We start from the raw sequence: 20239 nt of genomic DNA, 5'->3' as shown, positions 1-20239 counted from the left end.
AGAAATAGCTTATTGGATTACGATTTTCTTCTTTTTGGTTGCGAAGTTTTAATGACTTAGAGGACTCATACTTGGACTGGATTGAGCTGCAATTTGCTTCTATTGGGTTGCGATAAAGTGCTAACCGACTTAGTGACTTAGAAACAGTTTATTGGGCTGTTATTGATATCTCGTACGTAATATTGATATCCATACCTTTATTTGATGCATAGTTCATAAAATCACAAAATTGTAACCCAAGACATGAAAATCGTAGCCTAATCTAGCCCAACTTCGATTTTCATAGCGAAATTTATAGTGTTTATCTTTTTGTTATTTCTTGAGAAAGCATTTAAAGTATTATGATAGAGTTGTCCTTTACTCATAAAACAATTTTATAGTTTTTTCGCAACCTTTCACGTATACCTATAAACCCATCTTCAAGTTTTCCTTTTCTATGTTTTTAACCAATTAAACATTCGTAGCTTTTTGTTCCAAAACATTTGAAAACAAAATTTCTCCAAATTTTAAATCGCTCAATTGTTGTATTATCTTTTTTAAATAATTAATTTGTTTTTATTGTCAAGGGTTATTATATAAATATTACCAAATATATAAACTTTTAGTGTCTTATACAACAAGGTCTCTCATTATTTTTATAGATTTTTATTATTTGTTTTAGTTATTTAATGAATTTGATAATTCTTTCCCATATATAACATTAATTTTTAATTATGTTTTTGAAATGTTTTATGTGTTTTTATATTTTATATTGTCATCTTATTTATCTGATAGTTTGTATCAAAAGTTCTTATTTTATTAATTATCAACTAGTTTATCAAGTAAAAACTAGTTTTTCAGCTAAATGTTATAGTTTCAATTAGTTAGTCTGACACACACAACATTAGAGTAATATTAGGCAACGTGCTTTTGGGATATTTTTGTCATTTTAACTAGAAGTTATAGTTTCAGTTAGTCTGACACACACAACTTAAGAGTACTATTAGACAACGAGCTTTTGAGAGTTTTTTGCTATTAAGGAGAAACTCAATTAAAGAAATATATTCGTTCAACAATATGAGTTTGAAACTTTTAGTTTAAACGAAATGTATAATCCAAAATTTACTTCAAGTTGTTTTTAATGCTTTTAACTTTTAACTTTTATATTTTATACAATTTTATACATCTTAAATTTGCATTGAACATTTCTACATAATAATAAAAAAAATACATATTCCACATTCTAGTTACCCAAAGCAAAGTTAAAAAAATGTAAAAGGTTATGGTCCTTGAATAATAAGTGTGTAGTTGTTTTTCTTTCACTTGTTTACGATCCAAAGAAAAATTAAACATCATTTCTCGTTGCATGGAAACATGTATTCATACTACATTGATTAGATATATATAATCAATGGACTAGGACATCACTATATATTACATGACTACCCTCAAACATATATTACATTATATTCGTGGCACAATGGACTAGGACATCACTATTTAAAAATCTTGATCTTCCAAACTCACAGCCTATATTGAGGCAAATTGGGTCAGATGTTCAAATATTGTATTTTTCTCGGTGATAATCTTTTCCCGGTCCGCCAAAAGACAAGCCAACATCTCGGTGATAATCTTATTTTGTGTCCAAACACCGAGTCATAACAAATGTCATATCTAAAGCATGTTGGATACATAATCTTCTACTTGGGCTATCTATTCTTGTTACGAAAGCTACAACGGTATATTGTGACAATGTCAGTGCTATCTACCTCTCCAATAAATTGGTTCAACATCATCACACAAAACACATATAAATTGAATTCCATTCATTTCGTTTGAGAGCAAGTAGCCAAAGGCAAGGTCTAGCCAAATTGCCAACCAAAGGACTTGCCAAAACTTTATTAGAAGATATTCTGAAAAATCGTCTTCCTCCGGCTTACGTTACCCAAAACCGGTCAAACATGTTATAGCATGCCATAATTTATTAAGGTCATAATGGCACTCACTATAAACAACATTAGTAATTAGTTATGACATACCCCTTTAGTTAATGTATTATATTATTCAAAACAAAATAACAACATACTTTAGATTCCAGCTTTAAAAAGAAATTACCGCATGTTGCTTCTACTTAACTGAAAAAATGTATTGCCTAAAAACAGATAAAAAATAGTATATATATATATATATATATATATATATATATTGCCTAAAATGAAAAACTAGTATCAAGTATACAAACACTACTACCATAATGGCGACAATCGAATCAAGATCGTCCAAATCCAGCAGCCGCCTTCCATCTTTTGCGGGTTTCTATCTTTTCAGGGCTTGACAATCCGGTCCTATCCTCATACTTTTGTTCCAGCTCCTGTTTCATGTCATAAAATCAATCAATCACAAGGTCCACATGGATGCCATTTGAACAGCATATTCCATGTCAGCGCCACATCACCCGTCTTTACCCATTTACAAGTTTAACCCTCTTGGTTAACAATAATAATTACTAACCTGTAGTTGTGTACGAATGCTATCAACAACTTGTGCAGTCATTCTGTCAAAGAAGAGAACACCCTGTAGCATACAAATATAAATAGGTAAGTTTAGAAACTAAATTTGTAAAAATGTTGTTTTAACTTGCCTCTAAATGATCAAATTCATGTTGAAAAACCCGTGCAGGGAGGCCTGATAAGCCAACTGAAAACTTTTCACCGGTTATGTCTTGCGCATCAACCTTAACAGCTTCTGGCCTCTGTAAAACGGTAAAAAGTCAGTCAAAGGTCAAACAAATGAAGCAGTAGGAAAAGTAATACAGTATGTTATTACAAATTTACAATACCACCACATCAGCATTGATGCCTGGAAAAGATAAGCATCCTTCTGTAAAAGGAGCCAACTTTTTAGAATATCTTGTGACACGTGGATTTACAAGAACAATTTCTTCTCCTTCACCTCGCTCACCAACCGGATTAAACACCATAAGTTGAACATTAATTCCAACTTGGGGTGCTGAGAGCCCGATTCCATCAGTTCTGTGGACAAGGAAGCCAACAACTCCTGTAAATAACAACATTTGCTATAAGCCTAAACAATGAAAATGAAACAATCACTTCAATGTTTCAAGGTTATTACAAGAGTGCAGATAAATGAGGGAAGAACACTTACTTGTACATTACATCAAACATTTCGTCTACTAATTTCTTCAAGTTCTCATCGAATGTAGCAACGGGCTTGTTCTTTGCCCTCAGTATAGGGTCTGGATACAGCACAATCTTGAGCGGAGCTTCAAACTGCATATCAGCCGCTGAAATGGCAGCCACGGTCATATGATATACTAGTAGTTAGAAGCAATTTATACGTGATTTGAGAATTACGGGTTTGTTGTTGAATACTCAAACTTATGCAGTTACTAAATTTAAGACCTAACAGCTTATCTGGAGATAGAAGAAATTTTCTGAACCTGTGAAGCATCAATTTATTGGTATAAATGAGCATTCAGAGGAGATGTTTTACCTGAAGCTGTTTCCTCTTCCTTTTTCAGGGAGAAGCCTCGCTTGGCCTGAGCTTGGACGGCGACGGCTGGAGGTTTGTATTGGTAATTTGAAGAGAATATCGGCCGGCCATCGGAGGAAGTGGCTGGACGGAAGCTTGACGAAAGAGTATCCCTCCGACGGCTACTAGTTGGGAAGGCAGCGTGAAAGAGGGCCGATGAGTGTATCCAATTCGCATATGCCATGGCTGCGCAGGGGTGTGGTTGTTGAATATCTACAAGTAAAATAAGGGGGAGTTTGGGATTGCTTTTCAAAGTTCTTTTAACTTTTTATTTTAACTTTTAACCGACTAAAAGTCAAAAGTCAATTTTAAAAAGTGTTTTCTAAATATCTTTTTTTTATTTTTGAAAGTAATTTACACTGTAGGAAGGTAAAGTCACAAAAGCTTATGTTTTTTTTGTCTTTTGTAAAATCAACGATTCCTTCTTGTTAAAAAGTTATTTCTAAAAGTTATTTTGCAAATGTCAAACATCTTTTAGAATTTTTGACTTTTTAAAAAAACCAAAAGTCAAAAAGTTATTTTTTAAGCAATCCAAAACACCCCCTTAAATAGCGATTAATATGCACCTGTTATATGAGTGCAAAATGACCAAAAAGGGCTTTGCATATAAACATCTTAAGAACATCATTCAAAAAAGGGTTATTTCCATAAAAGACCCTATATTTTGATTTTTTTCTTTTTACACCTAAAACTTTTTTCTTTTCTGAAAAATACTCAACTTTTACCTATTACTTGTTATTTTAGACCCTAGCAGGTTACCAAAAGAGAAATTAAGGGTGCGTTTGGTTGTGGAAAATTTTCCAAGAAAAACGGAAATTTTGAAAACGCGTTTGGTTCCTTCAGTTTTCCAAAATTTTCCAAGAAAATGAAAATTTTCAATTTTCCAAATTGTATGTAAATTAGAAAAGTGATTTTTACAGTTTTTCAAATTTCTAAGATGGAAAATGAAAACTCCCCTGGTTTCAACCAAACACGTTTTCTAAAATTTTCATTGAAAATTGTAAATGAAAACTCAACTCTATTTTCTGAAAACATTTTCTTAGAAAATGAAAACAATTTTCCACAACCAAACGCACCCTAAGTATTTTCATTTCATAAAAAATCCTACATTTTGTACTTTTTTCCAGTTTAGACCTAAAATGTCTTTTTTATTTCAAAATAAACTCAACTTTAAAATTGGTTACAACCTTTAACACTAGTTGTATAAGGTATTTAACTACACCAATTTAATGAAGCTTAACTTCGTTCATGCATAAAAACGTGATTATATCCTTTCAAATTAAAATGAAATCCTAAATTTTATTTTGGTAATTATTATGATTATCCTTAAGAATCAATAACAGTAATATAAAAACACCATGTATTGATCTAAACACCATGTATACATAAGATAGATTAATAAAATGAGGTAGTAGGCCAACTATTCAATTTTCTTTTCTCTATAACAAAATTTCATAGTTTTGTCAGTTTTGCTCATTCACCATATTCCAACCATTGCTAATAATGCCAACCATCGTATTTTGATATTTAAGTGTGCGGTATCATTATTGTTATTTGGATTTTCAACTTATGCTCAAATGGTTTCATTCCCAAAATATAGTTTTATGTATTCATATGTGATGTTAACATTTTTTAAAAAGTCTTAAACTTGAATCTCATATATCTAAACAAAACTAATACAATGTTTAGGATTAATATTTTTATGTATTTATTTGATATAATTATAACATATTATTTAATAATGGGCTAATGCTACAAAATATTATATGGCTTTGGTTTAAGAGTATGATAGTGAGTGCCTTTGTTAACTGTTCTAAAAAAATTAATTAAAAAATTCGGCCAAAAAAATAATATAGAAAAGTGAGAGAGGGAAATATGTCCAAACTCACCAAATAAGTATAATAGACAAACTAAAAAAATTATTTTGTATACAGTTTATTAAATTATATGATATTTTTTTTCTACAAATAAAAAAATTTGTTATTATGCTAAAAGATTATTCTTAGCCATGTATTATCCATGTTACCAAAAAATATCAAATTAACATTAAAGTTTTTATTAGCGGTAATAATAACATTTTCTATAAACAATATATCAAGTTTAATGATATACTATATATCCAAGATAAAGTTTAATTATATCTTTTAGACAAAAATAAAATTTTGCAATTCTTTTAGGTTATTGTAACACCCCGTTTATTAAATATTAAATAGATAAAATTTATGAGCGGATAGTGGCCCTAAAATAAATAATTATACATCAAAGGTTGGTCTCGGAGAGCTAATTGTCACAATTTTAGAAGTCGGTGGTTAACAGTGTAAAATCCGGATTTAATTTGTAAGTATTATGGAAGGCAGGGACTAAATGGTAATTATTGGGGCTTAATTTGAAGAGATTTTGGGAGTTAAGGGGCTGTTTGGTAACTAACGGACTCATTATGAAAAGAATTATGGGAGCGGGGGTTTAATTGGTAAATTAAGGATTTAAAGTGAAGGAAAATGAGAACTAGGGGGTAAATGTATCATTATGGGAAAAAGGATTAGGGTTCGGGTATATAACCCTTAACCTCCCACCAGGAAACCCTAACTCTAAGCAAAAGAAGCAGCCGTCATGCTTGGACCTTCCAGCCGTCACCCCTCCTCACTCCTTCTTCATCCTCCGGCCGCCACTTCCCTTTCTTCGTCTCCGGCGCCACCGCAACCTTCCACCTCGCTCGTGTTTCCGACAGCCTAGCACCGTCGGGTAGCCCTCATCACCGGCAGCGTTGAAGACCAACTGAGGATGGGGGCGTGAAGCTGCACCGAACCGCCGGAACTCGAAGCTGCTTGTGTTGCTGCCGTCGGTTGTTCGTGAGAACTCCTCTCAGTCGCCGCCACCGCTGTTCTGGGCCGATGTCTAGCCGCTGTGTCATTCTGCTGAAGACGTGAACCGCCGCCGTTAACTGTTGCCGCTGCCATGTTCGTCGTCGTCAACCACCGCCTGCCGCTATTTTCCTCCTACTGCCGTGTCTTGACACCACCAGCCACCGTGGAGGTGGCTGTGAGTTGTGTGGGTGTGTGATTTTGCTCTTATTGGGTGTTCATGTGTAGGGAAACCCCATCAGACCTGGAAAATCTGAAAACACATATTTGGGATGTTCATGGCGGCTAGGGTTTCTCGGTGAATGTTCTCATCTGATGTTTGCGCTATGGTTCAGACAGACAACACAGCTAGGGCTTCCAACAGTGGTGATGAAGGTGGGATCGGAGAGGAGCTCGTCTGAGGAGGAGATCAGAAATATAAGCTCGCGACTGAAGACTGTTGTTGATGAGAGGAGGTAGAGAGACAGATTCCGTCTTCAGATCTACCATGTTTACGAACTTTGCCACCCTAATGTGACCTGGTAATTGGAACGAAAGTACGGAGTTAGAAGCACATGTATCACCACCGCCTTTGAGGAGAACTTGATTCTCGGATCTGCAACGAGTGGAACTTCGGTTCCTGGAGCAGGAAGCTTGAAGATCGAATGATCGATCGTTCTTTTCTACTTTCCTTGGGGTTCTTAAATTTGGGGTTGGGGGTATTAGGACGTCACAGGGACATTAACGTGTTTGTACAGATCTATGGTTTTCCTACGAGAGAGAGAGAGAGAGAGAGAGAGAGAGAGAGAGAGAGAGAGAGAGAGAGAGAGAGAGGCCCCAAATTTTATTTTTCATTTAAATTAAATAGAAAAAGCAGTTTACGGACCAAAAACGCAAAGAAACTAGTTCAAAAGGACCACCAATCCAAAAAAGTCGTGGTTTGGACTAAAACCCTAAAAATTTGCATACCTAAGAAACCATTTTTGCAATTTTGTCCATAATAAATTAACCGATATAAATAACAAATAAAAGTGAATCATTACTAAACACTAAGGTGTAGTTTTTTATTTCCATTAACGCAAGCGTTTGGTTTCATATTTATTGTAAAATTCTCTCATTAATAACCAAATAACACATTGTAAAATTGCAAAACAATAATAACCTAGATGTGTAGGTGGATTCTTTATTTGAGAAGGAATTATAATCTAATCAATGTTTTAAAAACCGAATTTTGAGTTGAATCGGTCTACTGATCAATTCCCCGTTCGACCGTCGGTCTATATCTTTGATAGTGGTGTGGTTTTCGAGATGTCTACATAGATGACCTCATTGATCGAGCTAGTCAATTTTCTTGGGAAACGGACGTTTTTTTAATGGGCGAGGTGAAATCCGATTATCCAACTCTAATAAACCGATTCAAACAGTTTTTACCGGTCCAACCCAGTTTTTGAAGAAACCGTACGATTGGATCTGGTTTAGAACTTAACATAAAATTAGACCACGTTGACAACTACTTTGGTCTTTGGTTCCCATTTAAAACAGTGCATATAATAAGCAACCACAACAGATTTTTGCATATAAATCATACTTCATACTCCATACAGGTAGGTCTACATAAGTTTCACCATATGCATGTATATGCATATGATATGCAGAAAACACAAAATACAAAATACAAAAGCAATCAGGTTCAACAAAAAACTAAACATAAACATTAATAAACCACAGTATGTTTGCTTGCTTGCTTGCTATATCTGAGGCTGAGGACAAACAATAAATTAGGCAGGCAGGCAAGCGGTTGATTACAACTTAGAAACCAAGGAAGGGAGACTGTTTCCGAGCATGTTCAGGTATCAGTTTAGCCAGAAGTTCCAAAGATGCCCCTTTTAGCTCTGTCATATCAATTAATTATATCAACCTCCGGTTATAAAGGAAGGAGGGAGGAATTCCATTGCAATGAAAAAAAAGACAGAACTAACCTTGAGGCTTGAAGTTGAAGAGGGGCGGCAAGGGGCGGCCGTTTGGAAGACGGGTGCTTGGATCACGAAGTTCGTTAAAGAACGGGTGAATGCATGCCTCCAACTGTTTTGATTTGTTTGTTCAATTTATTATTCTTATTATCCATGGAAACATGAATATGCTGCCTATAAATAATAAACAAAACAAAAAGGAAGAAGATAAGATATCCATGCACTTACAGCAGTGCACCTCAAGTTGGGAGAATACTGGAGGAGTCTTGAAACAAGATCTACAGCCTCTGGGGGTGTCCGCTTGTGAAAAATCTACACATCACATTTATACACTTAAAAAGCAAACCCCAAATTGGGCTTCTCTAAATAAAATATAAAATAAAATAAAACTCACTTTGTGCCAGGGGTGAGCTTTGATTTGTGGGAATTTAAATTCTGTGTAGTTTGGATTCATGCATTTGATTTCTTCACGAGTTGGTGTACCAAGAACCTACACACATAACATAATTCAAAAATAAAAATAAAAAACTAATATTTCAGAAAAAAAAAAAACGCATAATAAATTACTTGCCTTAATGATCTCTACAAGTTGGTCAACTCCGCTCTCACCAGGGAATAAGGGCTAGAAAAAGGCACAAAAGGATATTGTAAAAAAAAAAATTAAAAATAATAATAACTAGGAGGTGAAGTAAAGACTAAAGAGGCAGAGAAAGAACCTGTCCTAGAAGGAGTTCAGCAAGGACACAACCGACTGACCAGACATCAATGGCAGTGGTGTATTCAGTTGCCCCGAATATGAGTTCAGGTGCCCGGTAATATCGTGAACAGATATACGATATATTTGGTTCCCCTTTCACCTGTTTGTTACAACTTACAATCAAATTCAAGATAATCAAATCAAACAAACATAATAATATTAATATTAATATATTATATTACCAGAACTTTTGCGCTTCCAAAATCACAGAGTTTGAGTTGGTGAGTATGCGGATTCACCAGAAGATTTTGAGGCTTGATGTCACGGTGGCACACACCGATTGCATGAATGTATGCAAGTGCTCTGAAAATCTGAAAAACAAACCAAACCACATTACATAATATATAACATAACTTTTTAGGAATAAAAAAATAACAAGACAGGATTCTTAATTAATATACCTGATACGTGTATAGTTTGACATAAATCATGGGCATTCTTTGGTTTGCCTTGCTGTAGTGTCTTGCTACACGATAAGCTGTCTCAGGTACATACTCTAGAACCAAATTCAGGTAAAGTTCATCTTTGTCTGTTGTTGAAAAGAAGCAGTGTTTGAGTGAAACAACATTCGGATGATCAAGAAGTCTCATTGTCTGCAGTTCCCGATTCTTGTATCGTTTATCTTGCAATACTTTTTTAATTGCAACAGCTTCTCCAGTCTCTAAGCATTTCGCCTGCACAAGTTCAATTCCAAGAGGGGGGGTAAAACAGTAATTCCACATCATATATCTTGTGTTTCCTTTATACAGTATTTACTAGTATTTATTTGTTACCTGAAACACAATTCCAAATGAACCCTGCCCCACCACACGCTCTGCCATATAGCTTATTGTCTGAAACATAAAAACTCAATCAAATTTATATCATATAAATACAGAAAGTGATTCATATTTGATAATTTTACTTGTTTGGGCTGACCATTTCTGCCTCCAATAGTAGTAACAATAATGTGACCAGTTTCAGTGCCATTTCCATCTACCACAGTTGCCTCCATTTCCTACAACAGGATAGGTTTATCATTTATGTGTGTCAGAATTCACTGTAGAAAAGATGCACTCAATGCACATATAGAAAAGTGTTAAAAAAAAAAGACGACCTTTTCCACCTTGTCATCTCTGATTTTCATTTCATTGATTTCCTCAGGCAGTTTGTCAACAAACATTGAATCACCATCAACTTTTTCAGCTGTCAGTGGAGCCATTCCAACAGAAGCCATCTTCTGGGATACCGACTTGGGGGAATGTAATTTTATAAAACGCCTCTAATCTGTATAACACACATCTCATTAGATAATATCAACTTCACAACCACAACAAATATGTTATCATACAAATATCACAAATCTTTTTATCAACAGGATTCTCCTGTTCTGTGATTATTGGAGAGCTTTTAAGATATTCAACTAATAGTCAACATTTTTAGTCTCCGTTGTTGATATATGTAACCTTAGAACAAAATTAATGCTCTTCTAAACAATCAGTCAGCTATGCACTCGCCTTTGTTGCTCAATTTTCTCTCTCTACTTCCCCAGGAAAAGCTCATTTTCTAATAAAATAATGCGAAGTTGTATTAACACGAAACATCGCAGGCAGTATAATACTTGGGAACACACAGACTTTAGCAACTCAAAGCATTCATCATACAAACTGTCACATTGACAAAATACATCATTAATTATATATTCCAGTTGCCTAGGGTGTCCATATTCATGCACCTAAAAAGTTTCACTACATAGACATTGTAAGAGATGATCAAGGGCAAGACCCATGTCGACCAATTTCTATACAGGAAGAAACATGGCAGGATACAGATTAATTAATGTCAATCAGAAGTACTTCCTTTGGTATCCATGTTTGTGTATATAAGCTTTTTCATTTCTAACACCTACCATATTTTCTAATAAATGTCTCAGACTACTCTCTATAAGCGCTTCCAAGCTCCAACTGCATTTTTTTATTGACAAACCTAGCTATTTATCGCTTGATTTGCAAACTAGTAGCTACAAACTATAACCTTTTTTAACGCAACCGTCGGAGAAAAAGCAAAGAAACTATAAGTCGGGATCTATACATTCTTCGTTCTTTGAAGGTAAATTTCCTTCCCAACTTTTCCAGATCCTTCATAAATCTATTGCCTAGCTGCTGGAGCTTGACGACCTGTTCTTAAATTTCTAAACACCCACATCCAACGGCGTATCTTTACACTAAAAACTGACATTAGGGGTTTTACATTCAAAAAGCTAAAACTAAAAGTGATCCAATAACGAGGGTTTAGTAAAAATTGAACGCAAAATCGTTTCTTGCCAAAATGAGGTTCCAAAATTTCTGAGGTCCGAGGTCCAATTAGAGCTTGAACGTTTCATAACTTTCTCACTTTTAAAATCAAAGTCAAAGTTCTGATCCATCCCCAAAATCACAAAATAAACAACAAACTGAATCCAAAAAGAATAGACAAGAATTACAAAACACACCTGTATGATGTAGTAGCTAAATGAAGATGAATCTGCAAAAACGCCGATCAAATTCAACGCCAGAGCAAAAAACCTCAAAAATTTTGCAATCGCTCTTTACAGCGAGAAGGTAAAGCCGGTGTCTATGATGCTTCAGAGATTTTTCTTACAAGGTTTAACCATGTACGAGTGCTACTCAATAATCTCTGTGGATCTTCTCGGGATGCAGCTGGATGGTTTTTCCCCTTTCGTGATTTGTTGCAGGGCGGACTTGAAATGGTTTTATGAAATTGGATTTAGGTGCGAGTTTAGAGGTCCGTATACGTTGGCTGGTGTGGCCCTAGGATGCACGTGGAAGTTGTTGAATGGTGGCCTTGGTATTAATGTTGCTGTAAAAGGCTTTGTAGCCGTTGATCTTACTGGGATCAAAGTTTATAACGGTTGGATGAGGGTGCTTCTTTTATTACTGAACTTTCCATTGCTACCTTTAATTCAAATCATTAACACCCTTCACTCTTTATACGCTGATTGTATCAATAAATACACGTAAAATATTGGATAAACCCGCGTTCATTGGTGTCCTGATAAATGGATAATAAATGAGTCTGTCAAAGTCAAAAAGGGATTTGTTGAATATCGATTTTTGTTTTGGACATTCCTCTAAATTGATAATGTCTACCAATAGTAGTCTTCTAAAGTTTTATTTGGTTTGCCGTTTGTACATATAAAAACATTTTATAAAAATTAAATAGGATATCGTGGTTCGGAAATGGTCGAAGACAAATTTAGCTTAGCTACTTGTGATTTTCCAAATAATAACTAAAATTTTTAAGAAATTACAAAATTAATCATGAAAATCTAAGTTGATCCGGATTGGGCTGCGGTTTTTTTATTGGGTTGCGCTAAAATGTTGAGGCTAAACGGTGTGGATTGTGTTTTACCGGCGGTAGTCCGACGTGGACACATTTACTGCCAGTAAACACCGCGCCCTACCCCCTATTTTACCGTCGATGAGATACCGACGGTGGAAACCACCGATGGTGAAATTGAACAATTTGAACATTGGAAGAAAATGGATTTATTACCGTTTTATTTAAAAAAAATTAATCTACGAATTATTCATTTACCTTTAATTTGAAAACACACACATATTTCAAAACACACACATAATCAAAATGTCTTCTAACACCCCAAACTCTTCCAACCCAAATGCTTCAAACCAAAATGCTTCCAACCGATTTGCATTTTTCGGTTACGATCCGGCATCATCACCACCTTTCCGACCACAAATAGATTCATCTCAAAACCAAGTGTTTGTAGGCGGTGTTCCAAGCTATTATTCACAATTACAAATGTCACAACAATTTCAATTCTAATCCCCACCACCCCGAACAACATCCCAAACCCAAACGCAAACCCAATTCCAATTTCAATTTCAACCGCCTTTCACATCCGTAACCAAAACACTTTTTGATTCCGAGCTCGAAGAACAACTACAACCAAAAAAAGGGAAGGCTGATCCAAGAAGATGAACTCAAAAAGAAGAGACTGAATTAGCAAGGGCATGGGTCGACATATCAGAAGATAGCAACAAGGGAAATGGACAATCGCTTGAACAATTTTGGTTACGTGTTACGGAGCGGTTTTGTATTGGTATGGGTCGAGACTAAATGGCCTCTTTTTGTGCATCAGATCCGGGTAGCTAGGAAGGAAAAGTCTGAAGCCAATAGGTACCCAGATTATCGAACGTCTAACCAATGTAACTCGAAATGAAATATTGTTAACAAACTTGTGACACATTGGAACAAATTTACACAAACTTCAAAAAGCAATGGGCTAGCAGCAAAAGTGAAGCGAGCTTTGTTGAAAAAAACGCACGCGACATTCCAAGATGACATGTTGAAGCCTTTTAAGTTCATTCATGTGTGGGAAGTTGTCAAAAGAAGCATTAGATGGAACCGTGGAAGGAGCTTGCAACACATGAAGACTTTGCTAATCCGCCAAAAAGAGCCGAACATCTTCATATTCGAGCTCACAACAAATATCATCGGATGGTCACATTGGCGTTGATCTTAACGATGATAACGATGACATCGAAGAAATACGTCCGCCTCCTCGTCCCATGGGAAAGGACAAAGCAAATGCTCGAGGAAAAAAAAGGAAAAGCAACATCATCAAATTTTTCAGTTGGAACGGAGCGGTCAACTGGATCGGAGGAAATGATGACACATTGGCACAATCGAACACACCTTTGGAGAAGCATACGGCTGAAACGGTCTGACTCATAGAATATTCGTTGTTGATGCAAGATGTGAGCCACCTCGACCCTGAAGATCCGGAGGCGGCTAAATTGGTGAAAGCTTCGATTCCTGAAAAATAAGTTCAAACGCATTTAAAATTTGAATGTTATGTTTGTTTTCTACGTTTTTTTATTTTTCACTCCATGTTTGTTTTTTAGGTTTTTATTGTAATTTTTAATTTCATGTTATTTTTTATTTTTATGATTTCTAAAATGTAATTTTTAATTTATGTTATTTTAATTTTAGTATGGTATTTATTAAAAAATTGAAATTTTTTTATATAAAAAAAAAATTATAGGTAAAATACCATACCCTAATTCGTAGGTAAAATTTATAAAAAAAATATAAAATATGATGTGGCCTCTAGATTGCCCCTTTTACCATTGAAAAAAAAATGTATCACACCCTTAATGGCTACAGAAATAGCTTATTGGATTACGATTTTCTTCTTTTTGGTTGCGAAGTTTTAATGACTTAGAAGACTCATACTTCGACTGGATTGAGCTGCAATTTGCTTCTATTGGGTTGCGATAAAGTGCTAACCGACTTAGTGACTTAGAAACAGTTTATTGGGCTGTTATTGATATCTCGTACGTAATATTGATATCCATACCTTTATTTGATGCATAGTTCATAAAATCACAAAATTGTAACCCAAGACATGAAAATCGTAGCCTAATCTAGCCCAACTTCGATTTTCATAGCGAAATTTATAGTGTTTATCTTTTTGTTATTTCTTGAGAAAGCATTTAAAGTATTATGATAGAGTTGTCCTTTACTCATAAAACAATTTTATAGTTTTTTCGCAACCTTTCACGTATACCTATAAACCCATCTTCAAGTTTTCCTTTTCTATGTTTTTAACCAATTAAACATTCGTAGCTTTTTGTTCCAAAACATTTGAAAACAAAATTTCTCCAAATTTTAAATCGCTCAATTGTTGTATTATCTTTTTTAAATAATTAATTTGTTTTTATTGTCAAGGGTTATTATATAAATATTACCAAATATATAAACTTTTAGTGTCTTATACAACAAGGTCTCTCATTATTTTTATAGATTTTTATTATTTGTTTTAGTTATTTAATGAATTTGATAATTCTTTCCCATATATAACATTAATTTTTAATTATGTTTTTGAAATGTTTTATGTGCTTTTATATTTTATATTGTCATCTTATTTATCTGATAGTTTGTATCAAAAGTTCTTATTTTATTAATTATCAACTAGTTTATCAAGTAAAAACTAGTTTTTCAGCTAAATGTTATAGTTTCAATTAGTTAGTCTGACACACACAACATTAGAGTAATATTAGGCAACGTGCTTTTGGGATATTTTTGTCATTTTAACTAGAAGTTATAGTTTCAGTTAGTCTGACACACACAACTTAAGAGTACTATTAGACAACGAGCTTTTGAGAGTTTTTTGCTATTAAGGAGAAACTCAATTAAAGAAATATATTCGTTCAACAATATGAGTTTGAAACTTTTAGTTTAAACGAAATGTATAATCCAAAATTTACTTCAAGTTGTTTTTAATGCTTTTAACTTTTAACTTTTATATTTTATACAATTTTATACATCTTAAATTTGCATTGAACATTTCTACATAATAATAAAAAAAATACATATTCCACATTCTAGTTACCCAAAGCAAAGTTAAAAAAATGTAAAAGGTTATGGTCCTTGAATAATAAGTGTGTAGTTGTTTTTCTTTCACTTGTTTACGATCCAAAGAAAAATTAAACATCATTTCTCGTTGCATGGAAACATGTATTCATACTACATTGATTAGATATATATAATCAATGGACTAGGACATCACTATATATTACATGACTACCCTCAAACATATATTACATTATATTCGTGGCACAATGGACTAGGACATCACTATTTAAAAATCTTGATCTTCCAAACTCACAGCCTATATTGAGGCAAATTGGGTCAGATGTTCAAATATTGTATTTTTCTCGGTGATAATCTTTTCCCGGTCCGCCAAAAGACAAGCCAACATCTCGGTGATAATCTTATTTTGTGTCCAAACACCGAGTCATAACAAATGTCATATCTAAAGCATGTTGGATACATAATCTTCTACTTGGGCTATCTATTCTTGTTACGAAAGCTACAACGGTATATTGTGACAATGTCAGTGCTATCTACCTCTCCAATAAATTGGTTCAACATCATCACACAAAACACATATAAATTGAATTCCATTCATTTCGTTTGAGAGCAAGTAGCCAAAGGCAAGGTCTAGCCAAATTGCCAACCAAAGGACTTGCCAAAACTTTATTAGAAGATATTCTGAAAAATCGTCTTCCTCCGGCTTACGTTACCCAAAACCGGTCAAACATGTTATAGCATGCCATAATTTATTAAGGTCATAATGGCACTCACTATAAACAACATTAGTAATTAGTTATGACATACCCCTTTAGTTAATGTATTATATTATTCAAAACAAAATAACAACATACTTTAGATTCCAGCTTTAAAAAGAAATTACCGCATGTTGCTTCTACTTAACTGAAAAAATGTATTGCCTAAAAACAGATAAAAAATAGTATATATATATATATATATATATATATATATATTGCCTAAAATGAAAAACTAGTATCAAGTATACAAACACTACTACCATAATGGCGACAATCGAATCAAGATCGTCCAAATCCAGCAGCCGCCTTCCATCTTTTGCGGGTTTCTATCTTTTCAGGGCTTGACAATCCGGTCCTATCCTCATACTTTTGTTCCAGCTCCTGTTTCATGTCATAAAATCAATCAATCACAAGGTCCACATGGATGCCATTTGAACAGCATATTCCATGTCAGCGCCACATCACCCGTCTTTACCCATTTACAAGTTTAACCCTCTTGGTTAACAATAATAATTACTAACCTGTAGTTGTGTACGAATGCTATCAACAACTTGTGCAGTCATTCTGTCAAAGAAGAGAACACCCTGTAGCATACAAATATAAATAGGTAAGTTTAGAAACTAAATTTGTAAAAATGTTGTTTTAACTTGCCTCTAAATGATCAAATTCATGTTGAAAAACCCGTGCAGGGAGGCCTGATAAGCCAACTGAAAACTTTTCACCGGTTATGTCTTGCGCATCAACCTTAACAGCTTCTGGCCTCTGTAAAACGGTAAAAAGTCAGTCAAAGGTCAAACAAATGAAGCAGTAGGAAAAGTAATACAGTATGTTATTACAAATTTACAATACCACCACATCAGCATTGATGCCTGGAAAAGATAAGCATCCTTCTGTAAAAGGAGCCAACTTTTTAGAATATCTTGTGACACGTGGATTTACAAGAACAATTTCTTCTCCTTCACCTCGCTCACCAACCGGATTAAACACCATAAGTTGAACATTAATTCCAACTTGGGGTGCTGAGAGCCCGATTCCATCAGTTCTGTGGACAAGGAAGCCAACAACTCCTGTAAATAACAACATTTGCTATAAGCCTAAACAATGAAAATGAAACAATCACTTCAATGTTTCAAGGTTATTACAAGAGTGCAGATAAATGAGGGAAGAACACTTACTTGTACATTACATCAAACATTTCGTCTACTAATTTCTTCAAGTTCTCATCGAATGTAGCAACGGGCTTGTTCTTTGCCCTCAGTATAGGGTCTGGATACAGCACAATCTTGAGCGGAGCTTCAAACTGCATATCAGCCGCTGAAATGGCAGCCACGGTCATATGATATACTAGTAGTTAGAAGCAATTTATACGTGATTTGAGAATTACGGGTTTGTTGTTGAATACTCAAACTTATGCAGTTACTAAATTTAAGACCTAACAGCTTATCTGGAGATAGAAGAAATTTTCTGAACCTGTGAAGCATCAATTTATTGGTATAAATGAGCATTCAGAGGAGATGTTTTACCTGAAGCTGTTTCCTCTTCCTTTTTCAGGGAGAAGCCTCGCTTGGCCTGAGCTTGGACGGCGACGGCTGGAGGTTTGTATTGGTAATTTGAAGAGAATATCGGCCGGCCATCGGAGGAAGTGGCTGGACGGAAGCTTGACGAAAGAGTATCCCTCCGACGGCTACTAGTTGGGAAGGCAGCGTGAAAGAGGGCCGATGAGTGTATCCAATTCGCATATGCCATGGCTGCGCAGGGGTGTGGTTGTTGAATATCTACAAGTAAAATAAGGGGGAGTTTGGGATTGCTTTTCAAAGTTCTTTTAACTTTTTATTTTAACTTTTAACCGACTAAAAGTCAAAAGTCAATTTTAAAAAGTGTTTTTTAAATATCTTTTTTTTATTTTTGAAAGTAATTTACACTGTAGGAAGGTAAAGTCACAAAAGCTTATGTTTTTTTTGTCTTTTGTAAAATCAACGATTCCTTCTTGTTAAAAAGTTATTTCTAAAAGTTATTTTGCAAATGTCAAACATCTTTTAGAATTTTTGACTTTTTAAAAAAACCAAAAGTCAAAAAATTATTTTTTAAGCAATCCAAAACACCCCCTTAAATAGCGATTAATATGCACCTGTTATATGAGTGCAAAATGACCAAAAAGGGCTTTGCATATAAACATCTTAAGAACATCATTCAAAAAAGGGTTATTTCCATAAAAGACCCTATATTTTGATTTTTTTCTTTTTACACCTAAAACTTTTTTCTTTTCTGAAAAATACTCAACTTTTACCTATTACTTGTTATTTTAGACCCTAGCAGGTTACCAAAAGAGAAATTAAGGGTGCGTTTGGTTGTGGAAAATTTTCCAAGAAAAACGGAAATTTTGAAAACGCGTTTGGTTCCTTCAGTTTTCCAAAATTTTCCAAGAAAATGAAAATTTTCAATTTTCCAAATTGTATGTAAATTAGAAAAGTGATTTTTACAGTTTTTCAAATTTCTAAGATGGAAAATGAAAACTCCCCTGGTTTCAACCAAACACGTTTTCTAAAATTTTCATTGAAAATTGTAAACGAAAACTCAACTCTATTTTCTGAAAACATTTTCTTAGAAAATGAAAACAATTTTCCACAACCAAACGCACCCTAAGTATTTTCATTTCATAAAAAATCCTACATTTTGTACTTTTTTCCAGTTTAGACCTAAAATGTCTTTTTTATTTCAAAATAAACTCAACTTTAAAATTGGTTACAACCTTTAACACTAGTTGTATAAGGTATTTAACTACACCAATTTAATGAAGCTTAACTTCGTTCATGCATAAAAACGTGATTATATCCTTTCAAATTAAAATGAAATCCTAAATTTTATTTTGGTAATTATTATGATTATCCTTAAGAATCAATAACAGTAATATAAAAACACCATGTATTGATCTAAACACCATGTATACATAAGATAGATTAATAAAATGAGGTAGTAGGCCAACTATTCAATTTTCTTTTCTCTATAACAAAATTTCATAGTTTTGTCAGTTTTGCTCATTCACCATATTCCAACCATTGTTAATAATGCCAACCATCGTATTTTGATATTTAAGTGTGCGGTATCATTATTGTTATTTGGATTTTCAACTTATGCTCAAATGGTTTCATTCCCAAAATATAGTTTTATGTATTCATATGTGATGTTAACATTTTTTAAAAAGTCTTAAACTTGAATCTCATATATCTAAACAAAACTAATACAATGTTTAGGATTAATATTTTTATGTATTTATTTGATATAATTATAACATATTATTTAATAATGGGCTAATGCTACAAAATATTATATGGCTTTGGTTTAAGAGTATGATAGTGAGTGCCTTTGTTAACTGTTCTAAAAAAATTAATTAAAAAATTCGGCCAAAAAAATAATATAGAAAAGTGAGAGAGGGAAATATGTCCAAACTCACCAAATAAGTATAATAGACAAACTAAAAAAATTATTTTGTATACAGTTTATTAAATTATATGATATTTTTTTTCTACAAATAAAAAAATTTGTTATTATGCTAAAAGATTATTCTTAGCCATGTATTATCCATGTTACCAAAAAATATCAAATTAACATTAAAGTTTTTATTAGCGGTAATAATAACATTTTCTATAAACAATATATCAAGTTTAATGATATACTATATATCCAAGATAAAGTTTAATTATATCTTTTAGACAAAAATAAAATTTTGCAATTCTTTTAGGTTATTGTAACACCCCGTTTATTAAATATTAAATAGATAAAATTTATGAGCGGATAGTGGCCCTAAAATAAATAATTATACATCAAAGGTTGGTCTCGGAGAGCTAATTGTCACAATTTTAGAAGTCGGTGGTTAACAGTGTAAAATCCGGATTTAATTTGTAAGTATTATGGAAGGCAGGGACTAAATGGTAATTATTGGGGCTTAATTTGAAGAGATTTTGGGAGTTAAGGGGTTGTTTGGTAACTAACGGACTCATTATGAAA

At 33.8% G+C, this 20239-nt stretch overlaps 4 protein-coding genes across 6 annotated transcripts in view; all 4 read right to left on the bottom strand.

Annotated features, from left to right (window-relative positions):
- Nucleotides 1-11681, bottom strand: part of LOC145160555 (shaggy-related protein kinase epsilon-like) — a 67170-nt gene extending 55489 nt beyond the window's left edge. The window contains exon 1 of the mRNA XM_079079801.1: nucleotides 11569-11681. The gene's annotated coding sequence lies outside the window, so the exon portion shown is untranslated. The remainder of the gene's footprint in view (nucleotides 1-11568) is intronic.
- LOC145160557 (peptide deformylase 1B, chloroplastic-like) lies at nucleotides 2022-3761 on the bottom strand. The gene is made up of 6 exons (XM_079079805.1): nucleotides 3493-3761; nucleotides 3145-3283; nucleotides 2819-3011; nucleotides 2621-2731; nucleotides 2491-2553; nucleotides 2022-2350 (listed from the first exon to the last, which is right to left on the bottom strand). Exons 1-6 carry the CDS (start codon nucleotides 3713-3715, stop codon nucleotides 2249-2251), a joined length of 831 nt encoding a protein of 276 aa, XP_078935931.1. The 5' UTR covers nucleotides 3716-3761; the 3' UTR covers nucleotides 2022-2248.
- On the bottom strand, nucleotides 7920-11709 carry LOC145160556 (shaggy-related protein kinase epsilon). Of its 3 annotated transcripts, none has more exons than XM_079079802.1 (12): nucleotides 11569-11709; nucleotides 10195-10364; nucleotides 10003-10095; nucleotides 9872-9931; nucleotides 9500-9772; nucleotides 9281-9409; nucleotides 9058-9198; nucleotides 8913-8963; nucleotides 8736-8831; nucleotides 8570-8653; nucleotides 8351-8453; nucleotides 7920-8263 (listed from the first exon to the last, which is right to left on the bottom strand). In XM_079079802.1, exons 2-12 carry the CDS (start codon nucleotides 10312-10314, stop codon nucleotides 8181-8183), a joined length of 1233 nt encoding a protein of 410 aa, XP_078935928.1. In that variant the 5' UTR covers nucleotides 10315-10364; nucleotides 11569-11709; the 3' UTR covers nucleotides 7920-8180. The 3 variants fall into 3 exon arrangements, with proteins under 3 accessions (XP_078935928.1, XP_078935930.1, XP_078935929.1); XM_079079804.1 differs by having other exon boundaries at nucleotides 10017-10095; XM_079079803.1 differs by having other exon boundaries at nucleotides 10204-10364.
- A 4577-nt stretch (nucleotides 11710-16286) lies between these two features.
- On the bottom strand, nucleotides 16287-18023 carry PDF1B (peptide deformylase 1B). The gene is made up of 6 exons (XM_079079798.1): nucleotides 17758-18023; nucleotides 17410-17548; nucleotides 17084-17276; nucleotides 16886-16996; nucleotides 16756-16818; nucleotides 16287-16615 (listed from the first exon to the last, which is right to left on the bottom strand). Exons 1-6 carry the CDS (start codon nucleotides 17978-17980, stop codon nucleotides 16514-16516), a joined length of 831 nt encoding a protein of 276 aa, XP_078935924.1. The 5' UTR covers nucleotides 17981-18023; the 3' UTR covers nucleotides 16287-16513.
- Between the last annotated feature and the right edge of the window lie 2216 nt (nucleotides 18024-20239).

Source organism: Lactuca virosa, chromosome 2 (genome assembly GCF_052849685.1).
Source record: "Lactuca virosa cultivar CGN04683 chromosome 2, Lactuca_virosa_CGN04683_v6, whole genome shotgun sequence".
Taxonomy (NCBI): Eukaryota; Viridiplantae; Streptophyta; class Magnoliopsida; order Asterales; family Asteraceae; genus Lactuca; species Lactuca virosa.
The sequence above is the reverse complement of the archived record's forward strand: the minus strand, read 5'-3'. Positions and strand labels throughout refer to the sequence as shown.

Excerpts from the sequence above, each read along its gene's own strand:
- LOC145160557 (XM_079079805.1), bottom strand. The coding sequence starts at position 3,715 with ATGGCATATGCGAATTGGATACACTCATCGGCCCTCTTTCACGCTGCC. Across the intron at positions 3,012-3,144 it reads ATGTTTGATGTAATGTACAA|AACTGATGGAATCGGGCTCT; the intron begins GTAAGTGTTCTT and ends CCTTGTCCACAG. Across the intron at positions 2,732-2,818 it reads GCATCAATGCTGATGTGGTG|AGGCCAGAAGCTGTTAAGGT; the intron begins GTATTGTAAATT and ends ACCGTTTTACAG.
- LOC145160556 (XM_079079802.1), bottom strand. The coding sequence starts at position 10,314 with ATGGCTTCTGTTGGAATGGCTCCACTGACAGCTGAAAAAGTTGATGGT. Across the intron at positions 9,932-10,002 it reads GAAATGGTCAGCCCAAACAA|ACAATAAGCTATATGGCAGA; the intron begins GTAAAATTATCA and ends TTTATGTTTCAG. Across the intron at positions 8,964-9,057 it reads CTGAACTCCTTCTAGGACAG|CCCTTATTCCCTGGTGAGAG; the intron begins GTTCTTTCTCTG and ends GCCTTTTTCTAG.
- PDF1B (XM_079079798.1), bottom strand. The coding sequence starts at position 17,980 with ATGGCATATGCGAATTGGATACACTCATCGGCCCTCTTTCACGCTGCC. Across the intron at positions 17,549-17,757 it reads GGAAGAGGAAACAGCTTCAG|CGGCTGATATGCAGTTTGAA; the intron begins GTAAAACATCTC and ends CTGCCATTTCAG. Across the intron at positions 16,616-16,755 it reads GCATTCGTACACAACTACAG|GAGCTGGAACAAAAGTATGA; the intron begins GTTAGTAATTAT and ends GACATGAAACAG.